Source organism: Aquarana catesbeiana, linkage group LG03 (genome assembly GCF_042186555.1).
Source record: "Aquarana catesbeiana isolate 2022-GZ linkage group LG03, ASM4218655v1, whole genome shotgun sequence".
Classification (NCBI taxonomy): domain Eukaryota; kingdom Metazoa; phylum Chordata; class Amphibia; order Anura; family Ranidae; genus Aquarana; species Aquarana catesbeiana.
In genome coordinates, this window is record NC_133326.1 from 133,076,015 (window position 1) to 133,095,168 (window position 19,154).

The following is a 19,154-nucleotide window of genomic DNA, read 5'->3' on the forward strand; positions in this document are numbered from 1 at the left end:
GCGATTGCGAGAGAACCCCTTCTGATGAACTGGTGCTGGAGAGAGGATAAAAGAACAACGCCATGCTTGAGGTGCAAGGTTGAAACCACTTTAGAAAGAAATCTCTAGGCCTCAACACCACATTGCCAGTGTGCAAGACTAGAAAAGTTTATTTACAGGATAAAGCTTCCAGCTCAGATACTCGCCTCACACAGGTGGTTGCAACAAGGAACACAATCTTGTGAGAGTGAAGAAAGGGAATCACACTGATAGGTTTCATATTGGTTTTTGAAGTGCCAAAAGCACCATAATTGATCAGATTAGAGGCGCTTTGCCTGGCCATCCAGCGGTACAGGAAACTGTAGACAGCATGCCTGTATTAGGTAGTTTGTTAAGTCACCCCGCCCTGCAATCAAAGCACACCTCTATCCCACCCCCCTCCCAATCACAGCCCACCTCTAGAACATGGCCCCTGCTCAAGCACATCCTGCATCTTGCCTCAGGCTGAAAAGGCTATAAAAAGTCTGCACAGTGTCCTGTAACCCCACTCCCACTATCAGGAAGACGAGATGGTCACATGACAAGGCTTTTTAACCTTGTAGGTAAGAGATCATTTCTGAAACTAAACAAAATAACTTTTAGTGCCTGCAGCATTAGAACTGTATTAGTCTATAACATTGTAATGTTCACAAATACATTAAGTTATACAGATACCTAAAACGCGTTCATTTAAAAAAAAAAGATCCAAAATATATTTATACCCATTATTGGATAAATTAGAAAACTAATTTCTCCTGAAATAAATCACACAACTGGTGAAACATTAGGCAGCTGAAAATACCTGAAATATCTCTTCTGACTACTGGTATTTTTCTCCATGGCATCCAGCGAGCCCATCCCTCTGTATTTCTTTAGCCTTACTCCATCAGAGAAGTAATATTCACCAGGTGCTTCCGTGGTAGCAGCCAGCAAGGAACCCATCATTACTGAACAAAAAAAGCACAAGATCTCAGTAATTAACAAATATTCCCGGTTTGAAAAAAAATATAGCGTGGGGGTGTGTGTGTGTGTGGGCACACGTGTTTCGTCACATAAATGTCAAAGCAATAAGCACTCAACTTGCAAAATGTATATGTTAAGTCTCCCCCCCCCCCCCCCCCCCATGTTAATCATGACATGCAATCTTTGGTACTGATGAACAGTTAGGGAGAAGACACATACTTGTTCAACTAAAGTTGGTAGTTCTATCCAACGTACCTGTAGAGGCCCCTAGAGCCAAAGCTTTCACCACGTGTCCTACGGTTTGAATCCCTCCATCTGCTATAACTGGGACACCAAACCTGCGTGCATACTCTGCAACTTTGTATACTGCAGTTCCCTGAGGTCTGCCACAAGCCATTACTGTAAACAAGTAAAATTAGATTTAGAAGATTTAGGCATATGCAATTTTATACCCCAAATACAAAAAGATAAGACAAAAGAAATTCTAAGTTATTGACAAAAGCAATTTCCTGGAAAAAAAAAAAAAAAAAAAAAAAAACCACCACTAGCTAAAAAGTAAATCTAGAATTTCAAACCACTGTTACATATGCAGAGAAAAAAAAAAAAAAAAAAAAGGAGATCGCTGCTCACAGGTGATGCGATCGGTAACACTCCAATGTTGCTTCTGTGAGTTGGGGTGCACGCCCTGCCACTGCAGCAGAAAACATGGAACAGAATCTTTGGATCGGCAGCACACCCACACAGAGTAAAGTATAAAGTCTTTACTGAAGAATAAATATTAAAAGCACTGGATGGGTACAGGCAGGGGAAATGAAGGTAGGTTGACGCGTTTCACCAAGTGGTTATGACAAAGCACTTTTATAGTGTGAAACGCGTCCACCTACCTGCATTTCCCCTGCCTGTACCCATCCAGTGCTTTTAATATTTATGCCACTGTTACATATGCATACATTTAAAAAAAAAAAAAAATACGTTTAAGTTCCGACAGAAGAGCAGAGCTATGCAGCCCCTTTGTTGTCCAATTAGCAGGCTGTGTTCTTAACCAAAATGTGCGGGCGGATGGGTGCCTGAATCACAAGTCTGGCAAAAGAGAATCCAAATAATCTGCCAAGTAAACATGAGATTTACCAATTTTCTCACCTTCCTGTGTGATGCATATGGATCCACATCCCATTCCAACCCGAAGAGCATCCACGCCAGCATCAATTAAATTCTTGGCTTGTGCTGCTGTTACAACTAATGGACACGAATATAAAAAGTTAGTAAGAATATAAAAAAAAAAAAACCCCACACAAAGAAGGCCACATATACACGAGTGGTTTGACACCGAAAAAAAAGTGCACCAACATAAAATCCCAGCCTGTTCCCGTGCCCAGAAAGCAGCAGATGGCATGTACAGCCAGCCATAGAGGTAAATGGCTGTACACACTTGCACTCAGACCTTCGCCAATACTTTTGTGCATTGATGTAAACATGTGCACGACATTCGCCAAACGCAGACATTTTGCATTCAGGGAGATACATAATTCGCACATGTGCATTTTACAGTGACGCACAAAAGCATTAATGTAAATCCACGTAGAAGCCTGTATGGTCAATTCTATGTAAGGCAGAGTGCGCCACCTCTGGATCCCTGGGCATCAGAAAACTAACAGATTTTTTTGCATTTTGTCAGCTTTAATCTGTCCATGTGCACGAGGCCCTAAAATCTCAGTTTCTTACACAAATATATCTATTTAGGTACAGAAATTGTGCTCATTATTTGTAAAAAAAAAAAACAAAAACAACAAAAATAAAAAAAACAGGCTAATGAGAATGAAAAAAGAAAACCGTATAAGCAAAATAGTGAAAAACAGGCAAACTCACATTTGTCACAATCCGCCAAGCAGCTTTAGAATAAAGCATAATCAAGATATAAACAAACTCACCATTTCCTCCTACAACCTGCAGATCAGGATACTTCTGTTTGATGTAGTGGATCATGTTTATCTGATAAACAGAATTGCCCTGAGAAGAGTCCTGTCAGTAAAAAACACAAAAAACACAATTGATCTACCCAATAGAGCCCACTGGCTAATTCTATAGAAACCAGAAGAAAAGTCCTGATGTATACCAGTACTACAACATCGACGCCAGCTTGTGTGAGAAGATCGAGACGATACTTGTCATCTTCTCTGGTTCCAATAGCTGCACCACACAGAAGCTGTTTCCGGCAGTCCTTGGAGGCAAGTGGGTAGTCACGGTTCTTCTTCAAGTCTGTCCTTGCAATGATGGCCACTAGCTCATCACTGTCATTTACTATGGGCAGTTTTCCTAAGAAAAAAAGGAGGTGGAAATAGTTAAAATGTGCATTTAGTTGCTCCACTAACACACAGCAAACAAGCCTCATGCATGTAGTCACTCAGTAGTGATTTAGTAGAGCCAGAAAAGTAAGCCATTGTAAAAAAATAAATATATAAAGAGGGAAGGACACCCCACACACTACTTACCTTTACAAAACCAAATGTAAATGTAACAATTCTACTAATATAATACATGGAAGGCGTGGACATTTTTACTCCTACTGTGAACTCAAGCAAAAGGACTGTAAGCAGCCTTTTAACGTTATCCTCCGAGCTGGCCAAGCAATGTCTTACCACCATGATCCGTTTTGGTTGCGTTTGATGGAATTTGCTCCTCTCCCTTAATCACAGGGAAAAGCCATGGGGTAGTGATGGAAAGTAAAATGGTATCTGGTCCAGGCTCCTGCTCACCTTTTATCAAGGAGTAATTTAAAATGTGCACATAAGAAAAACTAAATCATGGCACTAAAGGGGTCTTATTTTTCTAACCAAGATCACCACCTTATCCATTGCCCTGTTAAAAATGTTAAAATCAAAGACCAAAACCAAAGTGCCTAACCTCTTGCCGACCAAGTAACGCACATGTGTAGCGGCAAGGAGGGTGGGCCTTAAAGTCCACATGTAATGACCTTGGTGGCAAGGATTTCAGTTTCTAAAAGAGCACTCATAGCACAGCGACTGGTCTTTTACTTATGATCAGAACTCAGGACAGGGCTCCTGATCATCTGACAGCCAATTAAAGTGGACACGTGACCGGGAAGTCCATCCCGGCCCCCCTGTCCTAAAGGAACACTTAACTTTAGTATAAATGTACAAACGCGCACACACACACATGCACTTGTGCTCAAAAGTTTGCATACCTTTGGCAGATCATGCCAAACAAAAAAACAAAAACACCTTTTTTTTTTTTAAGAATAGTGATCATATTAAGCCATTTATTATCACATAGTTCTTTTTAAGCCATAATGATAACCGAAATCACTGGAGAAATACAGGCTGACCTGAAAAAAAAAAAAAAAAAAAAAGAAGGGGGGGGGGGGGGGGGGGGGGGGCGCGACGACGACGTGTGGTTCTATGCAGCGCAATTTAAAAAAAAAAAAAAAAACAACATATGTTTGGGAACTTTTCCCTGTATTTCTTGCAGGTAAACTCATTCAAGGAAACCAAGCTCTGCAAGCTGAGATGACATGCATGGGCAAGATTATTGTTTTAAATTAAATTAAAGAATTTGAGTAGTTCTCTAACTATGTGTTTTACTGACAGCTTATTATTCTAAATAGGAAACCTTTAAAGGGGTTGTAAAGATGTTTTTTTTTTTTTTTTTAAAATAACAAACATGTTATACTTACCTTCACTGTGCAGCTCGTTCTGCACAGAGTGGCCCCGAACCTGGTCTTCTGGGGTCCCTCGGCGGCTGTTTCAGCTCCTCCCCGCAAGCATTTACCACCTTCATGCGAGCTCCCTCGCACGGTGGTGAGTGCTTGCGGGCGCGCTCCCGTGATACAGCCGGCGGCTATAGCCGCTCGCTGTATCACTCGGCCCCGCCCCCCGGCGCGCCGCGTCATCGGATGTGATTGACAGCAGCGCGAGCCAATATCTGCGCTGCTTTCAATCCATCCACTGCAGCCAATCAGCGACCAGGCTGAGCTGCAATGAAGCTGACGAGGAGCGAAGATTCGAGGCGTCAGGTAAGTAAAACGGGGGGGCTGGGGGCGGCGGTACTGTCAAAAGTTTTTTCACCTTAAATGCATAGAATGCATTAAGGTGAAAAAATTTTTACCTTTACAACCCCTTTAATTTTGTTTGCAAATATTGAAGATTCTAACTAGCAGCAAGAATGAGTCCTTAGGCCTCATGCACATGAACGTTTTAAAAAACGTGCTGTAAAGCTAGGTCCGACGCCTGGAAAAAGCGGCATTAAAAACGTGGTTTTTACCGCGTCTTTTTAGCGTTAAGTAGCGTTTAAAGAAAAACACATCTCTCAGCTACATGCACTTCCTGTGGAGCAAAAAAAAAAAAAAAACTGCCAGAGCTCAAAAACGCCGCATTGGCGTTTTTGCGCTTTTACAGCTCTAGCGCCGCGCAACGCACTGGTCCTGGGTTTCTTTTACAGCTTAAAAACGCCTATGCCATTTGCAGCTCAAAAACGCCTAGGTGGGCATGAAGCCATAGACTAACATAGACAGGTATTTTTAAGCTGAAAAATGCTCGAAAAAGTCTGTGTGCATGAGGCATTACATTTAAAGAGCACCTGTCATTTCAGATACAGAATGGCAGCGCCTGTTAGCGGGTATCTACTCACCTGCTGCCGCCACTTCCCTCACCTTGTTGTGTCACTGCTGCATCACCAGCCGTCCAATTAAAGTGAATGGGATGGTCGGTGAGTCAACAGCGGGTCAGAGGAGCAGCCGCTGCAGGTCAGAGATGACAGTTACTCTTTAAAAATTATTATTTAAATCAAATCCACACTGGTCCCCTATGACTTAAAGGACAACTGCACCTTTAACTTATTACTGTAAAATTACCCCAGAAAACTTCTTAAACCAGTATTACAGACGCTATACCTTTGTTCCACATAAAATTAGGATTTTGCCATTAAGCAGAAAGACAGGAAGTGAGCACCAAAAGTGGGCAGGGATCACCGCCATTTTGGGGATTTGGTTACTTCTCCACATGGCTTACATGCTCTGGGCACCATATTGTAGGGCTACAAGCTTCAATCGAGTAAGTTCCTCCTTGCATTTTGGGCTTATATAAAAAGGTGCTATGTTATATTGCCTTTTAGGTGTGGCTTTCAAGACCAAAAGGATTCATCATCATGCGGTTCCATGAAGAATGGACTGCTGTGCCCGTGCAAATAGCACACACAGGACTCGCTACAGTATGAACCTAGGTTTAATTACATTCTCGATTACTTACAAACGTTTCATCTTTTGCAAGTATTAAAAATGACATGCATGCATTATATTAGCTGGCAGGTGAACCCCCAGCCTCCTTCATATCTAAACCAGCTTATTCTTAGTTGCGCAGCTGAAAGAAAAAGCCTATTTACATAGATGGACCATTCAAGCTTACATTTAAAAAAAAAAGCTGAACAAGTTTAAACAATGATCAATTCCTCCACCCTTTTGCCTTCCAGTCTGCTTTATTTAGAGGGTGGGGCAGACGACGAGGCAGGGCAGGGTCGGGCGGCGATGTGGGTCAGGGTCAGGCGGTGAGGAGGCAGACACAGGGGCGGGCGGGGAGGCGGCAGGCTGAAATCGGACCTGAAAACGGTGAATGAGGACGCACTAGACTCCTACTGTGAGCCCGCTGCATTCTCATATGTGAACCCAGCTTTAGGGATTGTTTACACCACAAGCCTCAGTTTTTTTTTTTTTTTTCGTTTTTTTTGCATTTAGATACATTTGAGGTGAATTCCGGTACGTTATTGTGTGAAAAAAAAGCAACATGCTGTACTTTTTTTTTTAAAGCACCTCACAGAAATTCATTTTTCTTGCATATGCATTAGCACCGTTTAAAAAGCCATTCGACTGTATCTGGTACAAATGAGCTGAAAAGCAAGATTCCAGACTTTTGCTTGGGCAAGCTGGTCTAAAATGAACCATTTCTATTATATTACTAGAACTATGGCTACTATGTGAGCTATAAGATACTGTAGTAGCATTAGGCACATTACAGTGCTGTATTCCTAGCAGCAGTACAAGTCACTTTCCATCCGCTGCCAAAACTAGAGTCAAGCTGAATGCTTCTCTGCCAAAAATGGTTTCACAAGACATTTAATCATTTAAAATTATTAAATGTTGCAGGGGATTGTTTTTCTCCCCCTCAACAAAAAGTAAAGTTATACTTTAACTCCTTGGCGCCGGCTGCATGCAGCCTCTCAGCAGCTGGGCCTTGGCGCGAGCAGCCGCATATTTGCGTGCATTAGTGCAAACAGCGCATGTCCTGCATGCTCCTGACACATGACAGAAAACTCCCAATTGCTGCTTACGATTGGGAAATTTCTGCTCATCTGACCGCCGTGACAGCCAATCACAGCCTTTGCTACCTTAAGCCCCGCCCCTGGCATGCAAAAGCTCTTTAAGGGGCTGGCACCCGCTGGCTCTAAGGGGTTAAGAAGCTAGGTTTATTGTGGTAAGTAGTTAAACTGTCTGTTGCATTGCAGTTATTCTTGGCGATTGGTTATAATATAAAATTTACTAATAGATCTTATTCCATAATAACAAAACTCCTGTAACACTAAGGCTCCTTTTACATTAGCGTGTCGTTTCCAAAGTCGCATGATTTCCTGTACAACTTTGATCTGCATTTACATTCTCTGGACCACAGTCGCATCGAAAGTCAGACTAAAGTAGTGCAGGAAACTTTTCTGAAGTTGCAATGACTTCTGTAGTGTCAGTAGGAATAGAAATACATTGAATTTTACATGCCCTGCAACTTGGTGTCTCACAATTCAGATCCCAAGTTGCACAAGAAAGGAGCGTTAGGCTGCATTCACACCTGGGTGTTTTGAATTGCAGGTGAAAATCGCTTTACAAAAACTCTGCTAAAATGACAAATCGCACATTTCAGATGCCATTAAATTTTAATGGCACCTAAAAAACGCAGTGCGGTTCTGGCACAATAAATGGTGTTGCAATTGCAGCAAACCGCATCTCGTGATGCTAGTCACCTGAAAGAAGCTCTGCATCATTTTTGGGTGACAAGCTTCACACGATACAGATTGCTAGATGATTTATCGCACAACAATCGTGGCAGAATCAGGTTTTAAAAAGGTAACATTAAAATGAATAGCATCTGAAATGCACGTGGCGTGATTTGGCATTTTAGCAGAGCGTTTTAAAAACACTGCGATTCAAAAACACTCATGTGTGAATGCAGCCTAACAGAGAATGTTTCAGCAAGTGAGAAGAACTCTTTTCTGGAAATAGTATACAGAGCCAAAAAAATTCCTCACCTTTCTTACTACGCTGCAGGATTTCATTAGCTTCTTTAAGAGTGACTCCGGCAGGGGCAACAACCAGTTCATCTCGCTTGGTCATTACCTGCAATATAGAGCACATTTAATTATAAGGTTTACGCTACAGTACACTGAACACCAATAGTCTGGCCATTTCTAATTTTAGTACTTTGAACTACAGACATATAGGCATGCAGGATCAGGAGAGCTGAAATAAAGTCAGAATTCCTCATCCACAACCTTATTCTGGGACATCAATTCATGGTCTGAAACAAAAGGGTCAGGGAAACCGCTAGGGAACGCACATTCAGAAAAAACACTTCTGTGACAGCTTGCAAAAACACTTATGCCCTGTACACACGATCGGACATTCCGTCAACAAATTCCATCGGATCTTTTCCGACGGATGTTGGCTCAAACTTGTCTTGCATACACATGGTCACACAAAGTTGGTCGGAAATTTCGAACGTCAAGAAAAATGAAGTTCTATAGCCAGTGCGGCTCTTCTGCTTGATTCTGAGCATGTCTACACACGATCGGAATTTACGACAACGGATTTTGTTGACGGAAAATTTTAGATCCACCTCTCAAACTTTGTGTGTCGGAAATTCCAATGGAAAAAGTCCGATGGAGCCCACACCTGATCGGAATTTCCGACAACAAGCTCCGATCACACATTTTCCGTCGGAAAGTCCGACCGTGTGTACAGGGCATTACTGTACCATACTACCATCAATATATCACAAATGGACATTTTTAGTTTCTCCCATTTTAAAGAAATAAAAATTTTGTCCCATAAAAGCATCACCACTTATCAAAATGCGGTTATTGAAATACAGTATTTTGTTCAATGGCAACTAATTTTATTATCTGAAAATATCTACTGGATTTTATATAGTATAAAATTGCATATGAACCAACCTCTACATATTAATGAAATCCCATTCGAAGGGAAAGATTTTTTTTTTGTTCTTTAAGATTTAAATAACATTTGGCCTCGTACACACTATTCGATTGTTGTACTACAGAGCGTCAGATTTTTGTCAAAAGCACGTGTGCAGAATTTTTGTCCAGCATACTAACTATCCGCAAATTGTCGTTTGACAAACAGGAACGTAGGGACGTACTAAGAGACTATAAAGAGGAAGTTCATTTCTCGAGCGCCACCCTTTGGGTCCCTTCTGCTAATTTCACGTTAGTAGAATTTTGGGGAGCGTTGATTGGTGATTTTCAGATTGTACAAAACAAATGCCTTTTAAAATACGTTTGGCATAGCTACATCAGTATCACCAGCAAAGCAGCTTCATTGTTATCCCATTAAAGAAGATGAGAATGGGCGCTGCATTTCGACATTTCATCAGTTGCCACGTCACAAATGTTAATTCTAGATTACGAACGCTAGTTTACAAGACCGAAATCTTCCCAGTCGTTCCTTGATTCCGAGCATGCGTTTGTACTTTCGACAGATAACTGTCCTGACCAACTGTGACACCCCAGCACTTTATAGAGTACCTCGCTCAGATAAGTGGTGTAGTCCTTCTCGGTCAAAAAGTCAACATCTCTGGAGGTGACGATCCCCACCAACTTGCTGCCCATTTTTCCAGTTTCAGTTACTGGCATGCCAGAAAACCCGTGACGGGTTTTAGCTTCAAAAACATCACCCACAGTATGTGAAGGACTCATTACGACTGGATCGGTAATAAAACCTTGTTCAAATTTCTGGAGAAAAAAAAAACAAGAAACCATGCAAGTTTGTTAGTGGGGAGGATGATAAAAAACTGCACATTTGTGCCTGCAACTAAACTATTTAGATTTAGGCCCTATACACGCAGACTTTCTGCATCCATGGCTGTGAGCAGTCACAAGCAGCATTACTTTTCTCATATAGATTTATACAGGTCCTTTATCATCAAAAGCACAGAATAAAAACAAAAAAACAAATAAAACTGTCACAAACAAAAAAAGGTAAATATAGACAGTTTTATAAAGTATGTAAAATAGAACAATGCATATATATTATATAAAACACAGCAAGACCGGTAGGATTGCCCAGCCCTAACTAGATTTAATAGGGCAAAGAACTATGTATGAAGCTGGCCTGTAATCAGGTCTGCTATGTCTCAAACAAGGGCAGTTTGTAAAAAAAAAAAAAAAATAAAACTCTAGCACACAAACGGCTTTTAAAATAAAAGGTTGGTGCTATGGTGAAAAATAGATTGTTGCTAATTATTTGAAAATTTACCATAATGTAATTTGCCAATTGTAAAATGAATGTTAAAAATGTCACTTTACATTCACTGAAAACCACATTTAAAAATAATCACCCCATCCAGTGACACAAGCAAATCATAACCTTTCTTTTACAAGCTGAGCTTGCGGAGGGGAGGGATCAAGGATTAAGAAAAAAGAAAAAAAAAAAAAAAAAAAAACACACGGACGACATAAGGGGGGAGTTTTTAAAAACTGGGAGCAGCTGTGCATGGAAACCAATCAGCTTCTATCTTCAGCTTATTCAGTTAAAGTGGAGTTCCACCCACTTTTACAACTCTTCAGCATCCCTCACTAAACTGTGCACTGTAAGCGAATTGGATATTTTTTTTTTTTTCTCAGCACCTACTGTATATCTGCTGTACTCATTTTTCACTTCCTCCTCCCTGGCTGTGGCCCATCGCATCATTTCCTGTTTGCAATGCCTTCTGGGAAGGGGCGGCAACTTCCTGTCACTGCCGTTGCTATGGAAACCTGACCTGAAACCTATTGCACTACTTGTGCTGCACTGAGCATGTGCGAGATCTGCAAGGAGGAGATCCAGGAAGAAATACAGTCTGGCTTCAGATGCCCACACTTAAGATGGCCATGGCCTGCTGTAAGTTTATAAAATAACAAACTACTGCTATAAACTAACAAAACAGACCTTAGTTTACAGACTAACTTTACTAGAATGCATTAAGCTTGTGTATTATAGGGGTATTTTTATTTAAAAAGTAATTTCGGCTGGAACACCACTTTAAATGAAAGCTAGAATCTGACTGGTTGCCATGCACAGCTACTCATGTTTTAATAAACTCCTCTCACAGTATGTATACAACTTCAGCTGCTGGTTTAGCTTAATGTATTAAAAATCAGACATATATTGTAGGTAACCTTGGTTTATGCATTTTCATCATATGCTCAGTTTTTTTTTAGATTTGCGATCAATTTGCACTGGGAATTATGATCCATTAGCAGGGATCACCACAGTCCTTTGACACATCCCAAAGTCTTCAGGAGCCTGGCATTGCACTCACGCTCCACCAATCGAAGTTTCAATGCTTTGCAGATTCATTTACAAAAAGAATAAATGCATATTTTCTTCCCTGCAAATAGATATGCATTTTTTTTTGTGCAAAAGGTGGAGTTCATCATTAAGGCTTAATGTACATAAGACGTTTTAAATCCTCCCTTCAACGATGTAACTTGACAGATAGTAAAAGTTTAAAAAGGCCAGTTTTGCCGTGTTTGTGTTTAGGAGCACTTTTTTTCTTCAAATGCATCTCCATTAAAAATGCCTGTAAACAAAAATGCGACTAAACGCGAGTTAACACGTTTACAAACTGTTATAGGCATTTGAAATGCCTCTGAACATCCGTCTTGAACGCATTTTTTTTTGCTTTCCAAAAAATGCTTCTAAACGACTATAAAAACGACCCTGTATACATATACTGATAAGATAACAGAGGAGAGTTCAGGGGCAGCTAAAAAACAAAAAAACAAAATGAATTAAGTAACTTAATAAAATTACGCTTGATGATAAAGCGCAAACCTACATTTCAAGTGAGGCTGGGTTCACACGTTTGCAAATTGCATGTGGGTTCCCCGCAACCAATTTGTATGACAGGAGAGTGTGCCCAGCGCTCAATAGAGCCGGTTCACACAGCTCCGGAGAGCCACGGTCCGCATTGGAAAAGGGTCCTGTGCGTCTTTGGCTCCATTTTAGGTGCGAATTCTGGCAAAATTTCAGACCCGATTCGCACCTAAATTGGTGTACAGGGACACATCGGACCCCCTTCTGGGACCCACAGCCACATCAGTATGAACCCAGCCTGAGACAAATACACATTTAAGGAAATATTACCTTCACTTTGCGGACTTCATTGGCTTGGAACTCTGGAGTACAATTGTGATGAATAATACCTATACCTCCCATAAGCTGTAATAAAGCAAAATATTTTATTGTGAGAGATAAAATCATACATCGTGTAACAAGTGTCACATCCAGATTTAAAATTAAGAAGCTTTCATCTCCTCTAAAATCTCTTAAAGCGGAGGACAAGTTCTCCAAAACTGTTTAATGTGTCCAATGAACCCTAAGGGCAACTCAGGTGCCATGTACATGAATGCTGCTAAACAAGGCATAAAGGCCCCGACTCGTCTCTTCTGTCATAGCTGAAACTCCCTGTCAGCGTTAATGTACACCGAGCCACACATAAATAGCTCAGTATACGCGTACAGCACTGCTCTGTGCCTTGAAGAGACTTCCATGCACCTTAATGGAAGTGATCATCATCCCCCCCCCCCCTCAATCAAGAGGTCAAAAAGGTCAAACCTGGAAGAAGACCAGGAGAAGATAGACGTGCCCATGACAGTCGTGAGCGCTAACGCTGAACTGCTGGAAGGGATCACTTGGCATGCCAAGTCTGCCATAATGGGCTAAAATGTTGTGTATACTAGCAAAAACAATGGCATAAAGCTCCCAAAAGCTGCTTTAACAGTCCTATGACTTAAAGTGTTACTAAACCAATAACAGTAAAAGTATATGCAGTAAAGCATGCTGGTTATACTCATTGTGGAAAAAGGCAGTTTGATCCTGTCTTCTCTGATCCTCCCCTTCTTCCACAGTCCCCAATCCATCTCCTAACAATACAGAGCCTTGGGGACACTCTGCACATGCTCAGTTTTGTGTGTATTGCTAGTTTTTTTTGTTTTTATGCATGGGAGGGTGCATGCGATCAGCACAGGGCCAATCAGCACCATACAGGCAGGTCAGGAGTCCTGCAGCCTCATTAAAACTCTTCCTACAAGCTTCAACCAGTGCTTGGTCAGACACTGATAAGTCACAAGACTGCTATATACTGCTGATGAGAAAAGTTATTTATCAGTTTATATTTACGAAAATAATTGCATTTCCATGTTCTGTGTACTGTGGTAGATCAAATATAGTGAATTCAGGGTCCTGGGTTTAGTAACACTTTAACAGTGTGTTAGACAGGTGGGTCTGAGAATTAGTACACACGGTGCACGGTGGGGGGGTTACTAAAACTGGTGCACACAGAATCTGCCAAACAAGCTGCTGACTACAATGGAAAAAATACCATTGTAGGTACAGTTCACTTTCCTGCCAGTCAAGCCCTGATGAAGGGGGCACTTAGACCCCCAAAATGTGTTGGATACTTTTTGACATGTAGCCCTGACCTTTAATGGAAGTTGTATCTGGACCACTTAGCAGTGTTGTGGCGCTTTAATTTCAACTCTTTTTACATCAAACAGAACCTGTTGCAGCTGTGCATAGTAACCAATCAGCTTCTAGGTTTTATTGTCAAAACTTGATTGAACAAGCTGAAGTTAAAAGCTATTGGTAACTACACATGGCTGCAACAGATTCCAAGTTCTCTGCTGCATTGGGACATGTTACATTTACACTTAAGACATTGCTCCAGTCACAATGAAGCATGAAGAGTCTTAAATTTGCAGTTTTATTTTATTCTTTTTTTAACTATACATAGTGTTAAAAACTCCTGCATATTCAGATTTCCATAGTGCAAAGCAGCATTTTATATTTACCGCCATTGCAATGGCCATATCCGATTCAGTCACAGTGTCCATAGGGGAGGAGATTAAGGGTGTCTTCAAGGTTATTTTACGAGTCAAGGCAGAAGTCAGATCCTAAAAACATGGGGAAAAAAAAAAAAAAAAAAATTAACAAAATAATAAATTACAAAAAAATTCCATAATTCAACTGCTAAATACAGAAATAGAACAAGAAGGAAAAACAAAAATCAGCATTATAATACAGACTGTGGCGATGAGCTAGAAAACATATCTGCTACTGTTACAAGGACCAGTGGGGTGCATTGGTGGACTGGTCCCAGGCCTTCCAGCCAAACCACATCCTCTTGAACGACTTCAAGAGCCCTTTCACATTGCAGCCGCGGCAGCGTTACCGGTATAAGCACCACTAGTTTTAGCAGTGCTTTTAAACCCCACTAGCGGCTGAGGAAATGGTTAATTGCACCCGTGTAGCGCCGCTGCCAGCAGTGCCCATTCATTTCAATGGGCAGGAGCGGTGAATACACCGCCCCAAAGACGCTGCTTGCAGGACTTTTTTTTTTTTTTTTTTTTTTAAACATCCTGCCAGCGCAGCGCCCCAGTGTGAAAGCACTCGGCCTTTCACACTGGGAATGCAGATGAGGCATTTTTCAGGCACCTGAAAAACACCTCCAGTGTGAAAGGGGTTTAAGGCTCCATTCACACCTGAGCAGATTGATTCACTGCAGTTTTTTAAAAGCGTTTTAGAAGTGTATTACAAGCATTTTACAGCTTCACATGTTTTTGTTTAGCCAAGCACTAGGGGGAGGAGAGAGAGAAGAAATTCGGGGTGGGGATCTGCTATTTGAGCTTTGTTCTGCTCAAGTCAATCGTTTCTATTGAAGTCTATGGGGCCAAAAAACACTTTTAGACTGCCAAAAAGAAGCTCATGTACGTTTTTGAGCTTCATGCATTTTGCTTCAGGTGACAGAACGCTCAGCTGGGAAAAGGGGCCATTGAAATGAATGGACATTCATTTGTTGGGCATTTTGGAGCTTCAGAGCCAAGCGTTTTACAATTTGAAAATCACTCAGGCGTGAACGGGGCCCAAGTCATGTGCATCTCTGTGGAAGGGATGGGACGCTCACTGGATGGAATACATGGCATATGGACAGTGAAAGGAGAAATTTTGAAAAAAGAAATGAAGGCATCAGTTCTTTCCCATCAAGACAGAGCTCCACTTTGCTTACAATGTAATTTATGTTACATTCTGAAAGAAACTGGCTCCGACAATCAATTAATTTCTTTTTTTTTTATTTAAGTAACCAGTTTCATTTAACTGGTTTATTCATACAGGGGATATGGTGTAGGAAAAGTCTTTTCATTGGATATTACTGTATCTCTAATATACAGATTGCTGGAGGAGGGGGGGGGAATGGGGTTTGTTCTGTGGCACTGTAAAATTTTGAAATGCAGATAAGTTTTATTTTTAAACCTCTAAGTAAACATGGACCAATGCCTGTCATTTTCATATGCTATAAAATTTGATAATTACCTTATATTTAAACTGACACTAAAGGTTCGTAAAAAAACAAAAAAACAAAAAAAACAAAAACAAAACAAAACACACAACACAACCAACATGTCATACTTACTGCCACTGTGCAGCTCGTTTTGCACAGAGTGGCCCCGGATCCTGGTCTTCTGGGGTCCCTCAACGGCTGTCTCGGCTCCTCCCCACATCAGATAACCCCCCTGGGAGATGCGCCCTCCCGGGGGCTTACCTTGCGGGTGCGCTCCCGAGTCCAGCATTCGGCATCCATAGAGGCAGAATACAGGACTTGGCCCCGCCCCCCAGGTCATTGGATTTGATTGATAGCAGCAGGAGTGAATGGCTGCGCTGCTATCCATCTATCCAATCAAGAGCCGAGAACCCCGGGCAGAGAGAGAGCGTCCCCATGGGACAAGTTCGAGGGTTCAGATAAGTAAAACGGGGGGCACGGAGGCCGGTCACTGACAGGTGTTTTTTCACCTGGAAAAACAAATCTTTACAACCCCTTTAAGGGAAATCTGATCACAAAAAGGAGCACATGCAGCAGTCAATTATTATTAGGTAAAGCCAGCCATAGACAGAATCTTGGCTGGCCAAGATTTGAACCATTTATGGGCAGGCTTAATGTATCCTAGTTGGTTGATCGATCAACTTGGGTACAACCAGTCTGCAGGATTTCACATGCGATTATTGCTAGTGGCTGTTATAGCCGCTGACAATAATCACTGTGTTCTCCTGGGGGAAATGGCTTCCCCTCCCCATCAGGAGAACACAATGGCTCCGAGTGAGGGATTCCCCCCCATCAATGCGGACTGTGGTTGCAGGAAAGAAAAATGTCTCCGTCTATTGCCAGCTTTAGGCAAGATTTCTGTTGCATTCAGATTAGTAATACAATGTAAGGGAGAAGCCACTCTGAATAATTATCTACGATGTCAAGGCAAAGAGATTGCCAAACAAATACTACAATGACAATTGCTCAGGGCAGACAGAGCAACGAACAAGTGGCAAAGTGAAGGGACATAAAGACGTGAAGACAATCCAGACAAAAAGTGGTTTATAGTGTAAACAAAATGCTTCATGGAATAGTGAATATTGAGCCACTGTTAAAAGCAACAATCTGGCCTGGTCTTCAGAGTGATTGGTTACAGTGGGACATGTGTGCTAGATAACCCCTTTTGGCTCCAGTCTGTTGCTCCAGCCTACAGACCAACATCCATTAGGACAAAAACATAGGCAGTTTTGAAACCTACCACAAGGTGGTAGCAAAACACAAAAAAAAAAAAAAAAAAAAAAAAAAAAAAAAGGAAGTTTATTTTTTTTCCACTATGTCCATGTTGGCAGAATTTTCACCTTTATCCTGTCTTGATATCATTAGGGGAATTACACCCAAGACAGTTTTCCTGGCCACTTCGTGTTGGCATACGATGGGTCAGCTCCTCCACTGACCCCAAAAGGACCACATAGTAATTTAGGCTTTAGTATCAGAAATTTGGAATTTCCTCACTTTGTTTTAGTGAAGCTCTCCTTCACAATTTTCTGAATCATATCATACCGATTACAAAAGAAAGCTAAAAAAAACACACAAAATTTTATTTTTTGGGCCTTTGAATATTTGTAAAATATACGATGTGGCCCTCAAACGGAAAACTTTAGAGACTCCTGCTTTAGTACAACACACAGGTGTGCCACTTTATTTCAATATATATATATATATATATATATATATATATATATATATATATATATATATATATATATATATATATATATATATATATATATATATATATATATATATATATATATATATATATATATATATATATATAATTTTTTTTTTTTAATGAAATCTTTATTTTGTTGAAAAAACATGGTGTAGGCGTATTTCTGCCAGACACAGGCCATGCCATGCCCCTCCAGCATGTGTCTTACAATAAGAGGGCGGTGATTTCACCATCAATCTACATGTAATGTCCCAATCCCATTGTGTTTAGTTGGTTAGTGGGTATGGAGGGGGATGGAGTGAGCTGTCATTTACTACTGTGTATAAGCCCACACGTATTACTCTACATGGGCTGCTCACATGTGATAGGGAGGAAATGCTCGGCATAGAAACTCATTGAAAACTGAGTATGTGCAGAGTTACCACAACAGCTTCAAGAGATAGAGAGATAGAGAAACAGACAGACAGATCCAGGTTTTTTGCAGAATACAGAAAAATGAATCTAGTGACTGAGTATGAACAGCAATGTAATACAGTATTTATTAATAGTTTGATGTGGGTCTAGTGACACTTTAATAGATCAATGGCAACAGTTGGAAACTAAATTACCTTTCCCCTACTACACTCCAAAGAAAAAAAAAAAAAAAGCCAGCAGCACTCACCCTAATCAATGTTGATTTAAAGTGGTTGTAAAGCCTTAGGGTTTGCACCTTAAAGTGATTGTTATTTTTAACCAAACAAGACTTTACAAAATATGTTAGAGATGGGGCTCGGGTAAGTATTAGGGGGTCTGAGAGGGGCTGCTGCACACACAAGGCTTTTTATCTTAATACAAAAAATGCATTAAGATAAAAAAACCTTCTGACTTTACAACCACTTTAATGCAATTCTATGCATCAAGATGAAAAACCTGTGCTGCAGTTCCACCCCCCAGTTCTCCCCCACGCTTTGTCTTACCCGAGTCTGATTCAGCAATGTGTACAAGCGCAGTGGCTCCAGCTGCTGTCGCTCTCCTCATTGGACAGATTGATAGCAGCAGGAGCCATTTGCTTCCGCTGCTGTCAATCAAAAGCTTCGTATTGGAGCGAGCCCGCACAAGTGCCCCCATGGAAAGCAGCTTTCTGTGGGGGGGTGCTACCAGATGAAGAGGAGGGGCCTGAAATGCCGACGTGGACCTCAGAAAAAGATAATCAGGAGCAACAGGTACAGGTAAGTAGACACTTTTTTTTTTTTTTTTTTTAAACAAAGGAAGAAGTTTTACAAACACTAAGATAGATTTATGCACACAGATGCTACAGCAAGTGTAAAATATATTAAAATTTTAAATAATCAGTTTTTTTTCAATAAATACAACATTACATACATATTCACACCTTTGCATTTAGGTGTGCTTTTAGCTTGGCCTGATGCAGTTTCCATTGAAAACAATGGAAATGCATAATAAAAAGTGATGAGTAGGTCATGTTTTAATGTACCTGAAATGCAACTCACATTGCACACCAAGACACCTGCTGACATTTTAATAGAAAATACATTAGGCAAAAAAGCGTGAATACAGTATAGAGATCTAAAAAATACATTTTAAAATTCCTATCAGACATAAAACCAGTAAGTGCATTAACCTCACTATCTAGTTTTCTATTGTAGACAGATATAGGTCGGCAACAACTGAAAAGTATATAGAACAGATCTGTAAAGCAATACAAAAATTCTACCTGCTGACCACAGAACCCAATCCCTACAGTGCTGTCATTTAGACTGCTTTCACACTGAAGCGCTTTACAGGCACTACAGCGCTAAATAGCGTCT

General features: G+C 40.9%; 1 protein-coding gene across 6 annotated transcripts in view; it reads right to left on the bottom strand.

Annotated features, from left to right (window-relative positions):
* The window catches only part of IMPDH1 (inosine monophosphate dehydrogenase 1), a 227,441-nt gene that overhangs the window by 23,558 nt on the left and 184,729 nt on the right, over positions 1-19,154 (bottom strand). For all 6 annotated transcript variants that reach the window (XM_073619289.1, XM_073619290.1, XM_073619292.1 and 3 more), the window contains 9 exons: positions 14,107-14,208; positions 12,401-12,475; positions 9,799-10,005; positions 8,284-8,371; positions 3,095-3,294; positions 2,910-3,000; positions 2,122-2,217; positions 1,237-1,380; positions 821-965 (listed from right to left, as the gene is read on the bottom strand). In XM_073619289.1, the coding sequence (XP_073475390.1) occupies positions 821-965; positions 1,237-1,380; positions 2,122-2,217; positions 2,910-3,000; positions 3,095-3,294; positions 8,284-8,371; positions 9,799-10,005; positions 12,401-12,475; positions 14,107-14,208 (1,148 nt within the window). The remainder of the gene's footprint in view (positions 1-820; positions 966-1,236; positions 1,381-2,121; positions 2,218-2,909; positions 3,001-3,094; positions 3,295-8,283; positions 8,372-9,798; positions 10,006-12,400; positions 12,476-14,106; positions 14,209-19,154) is intronic.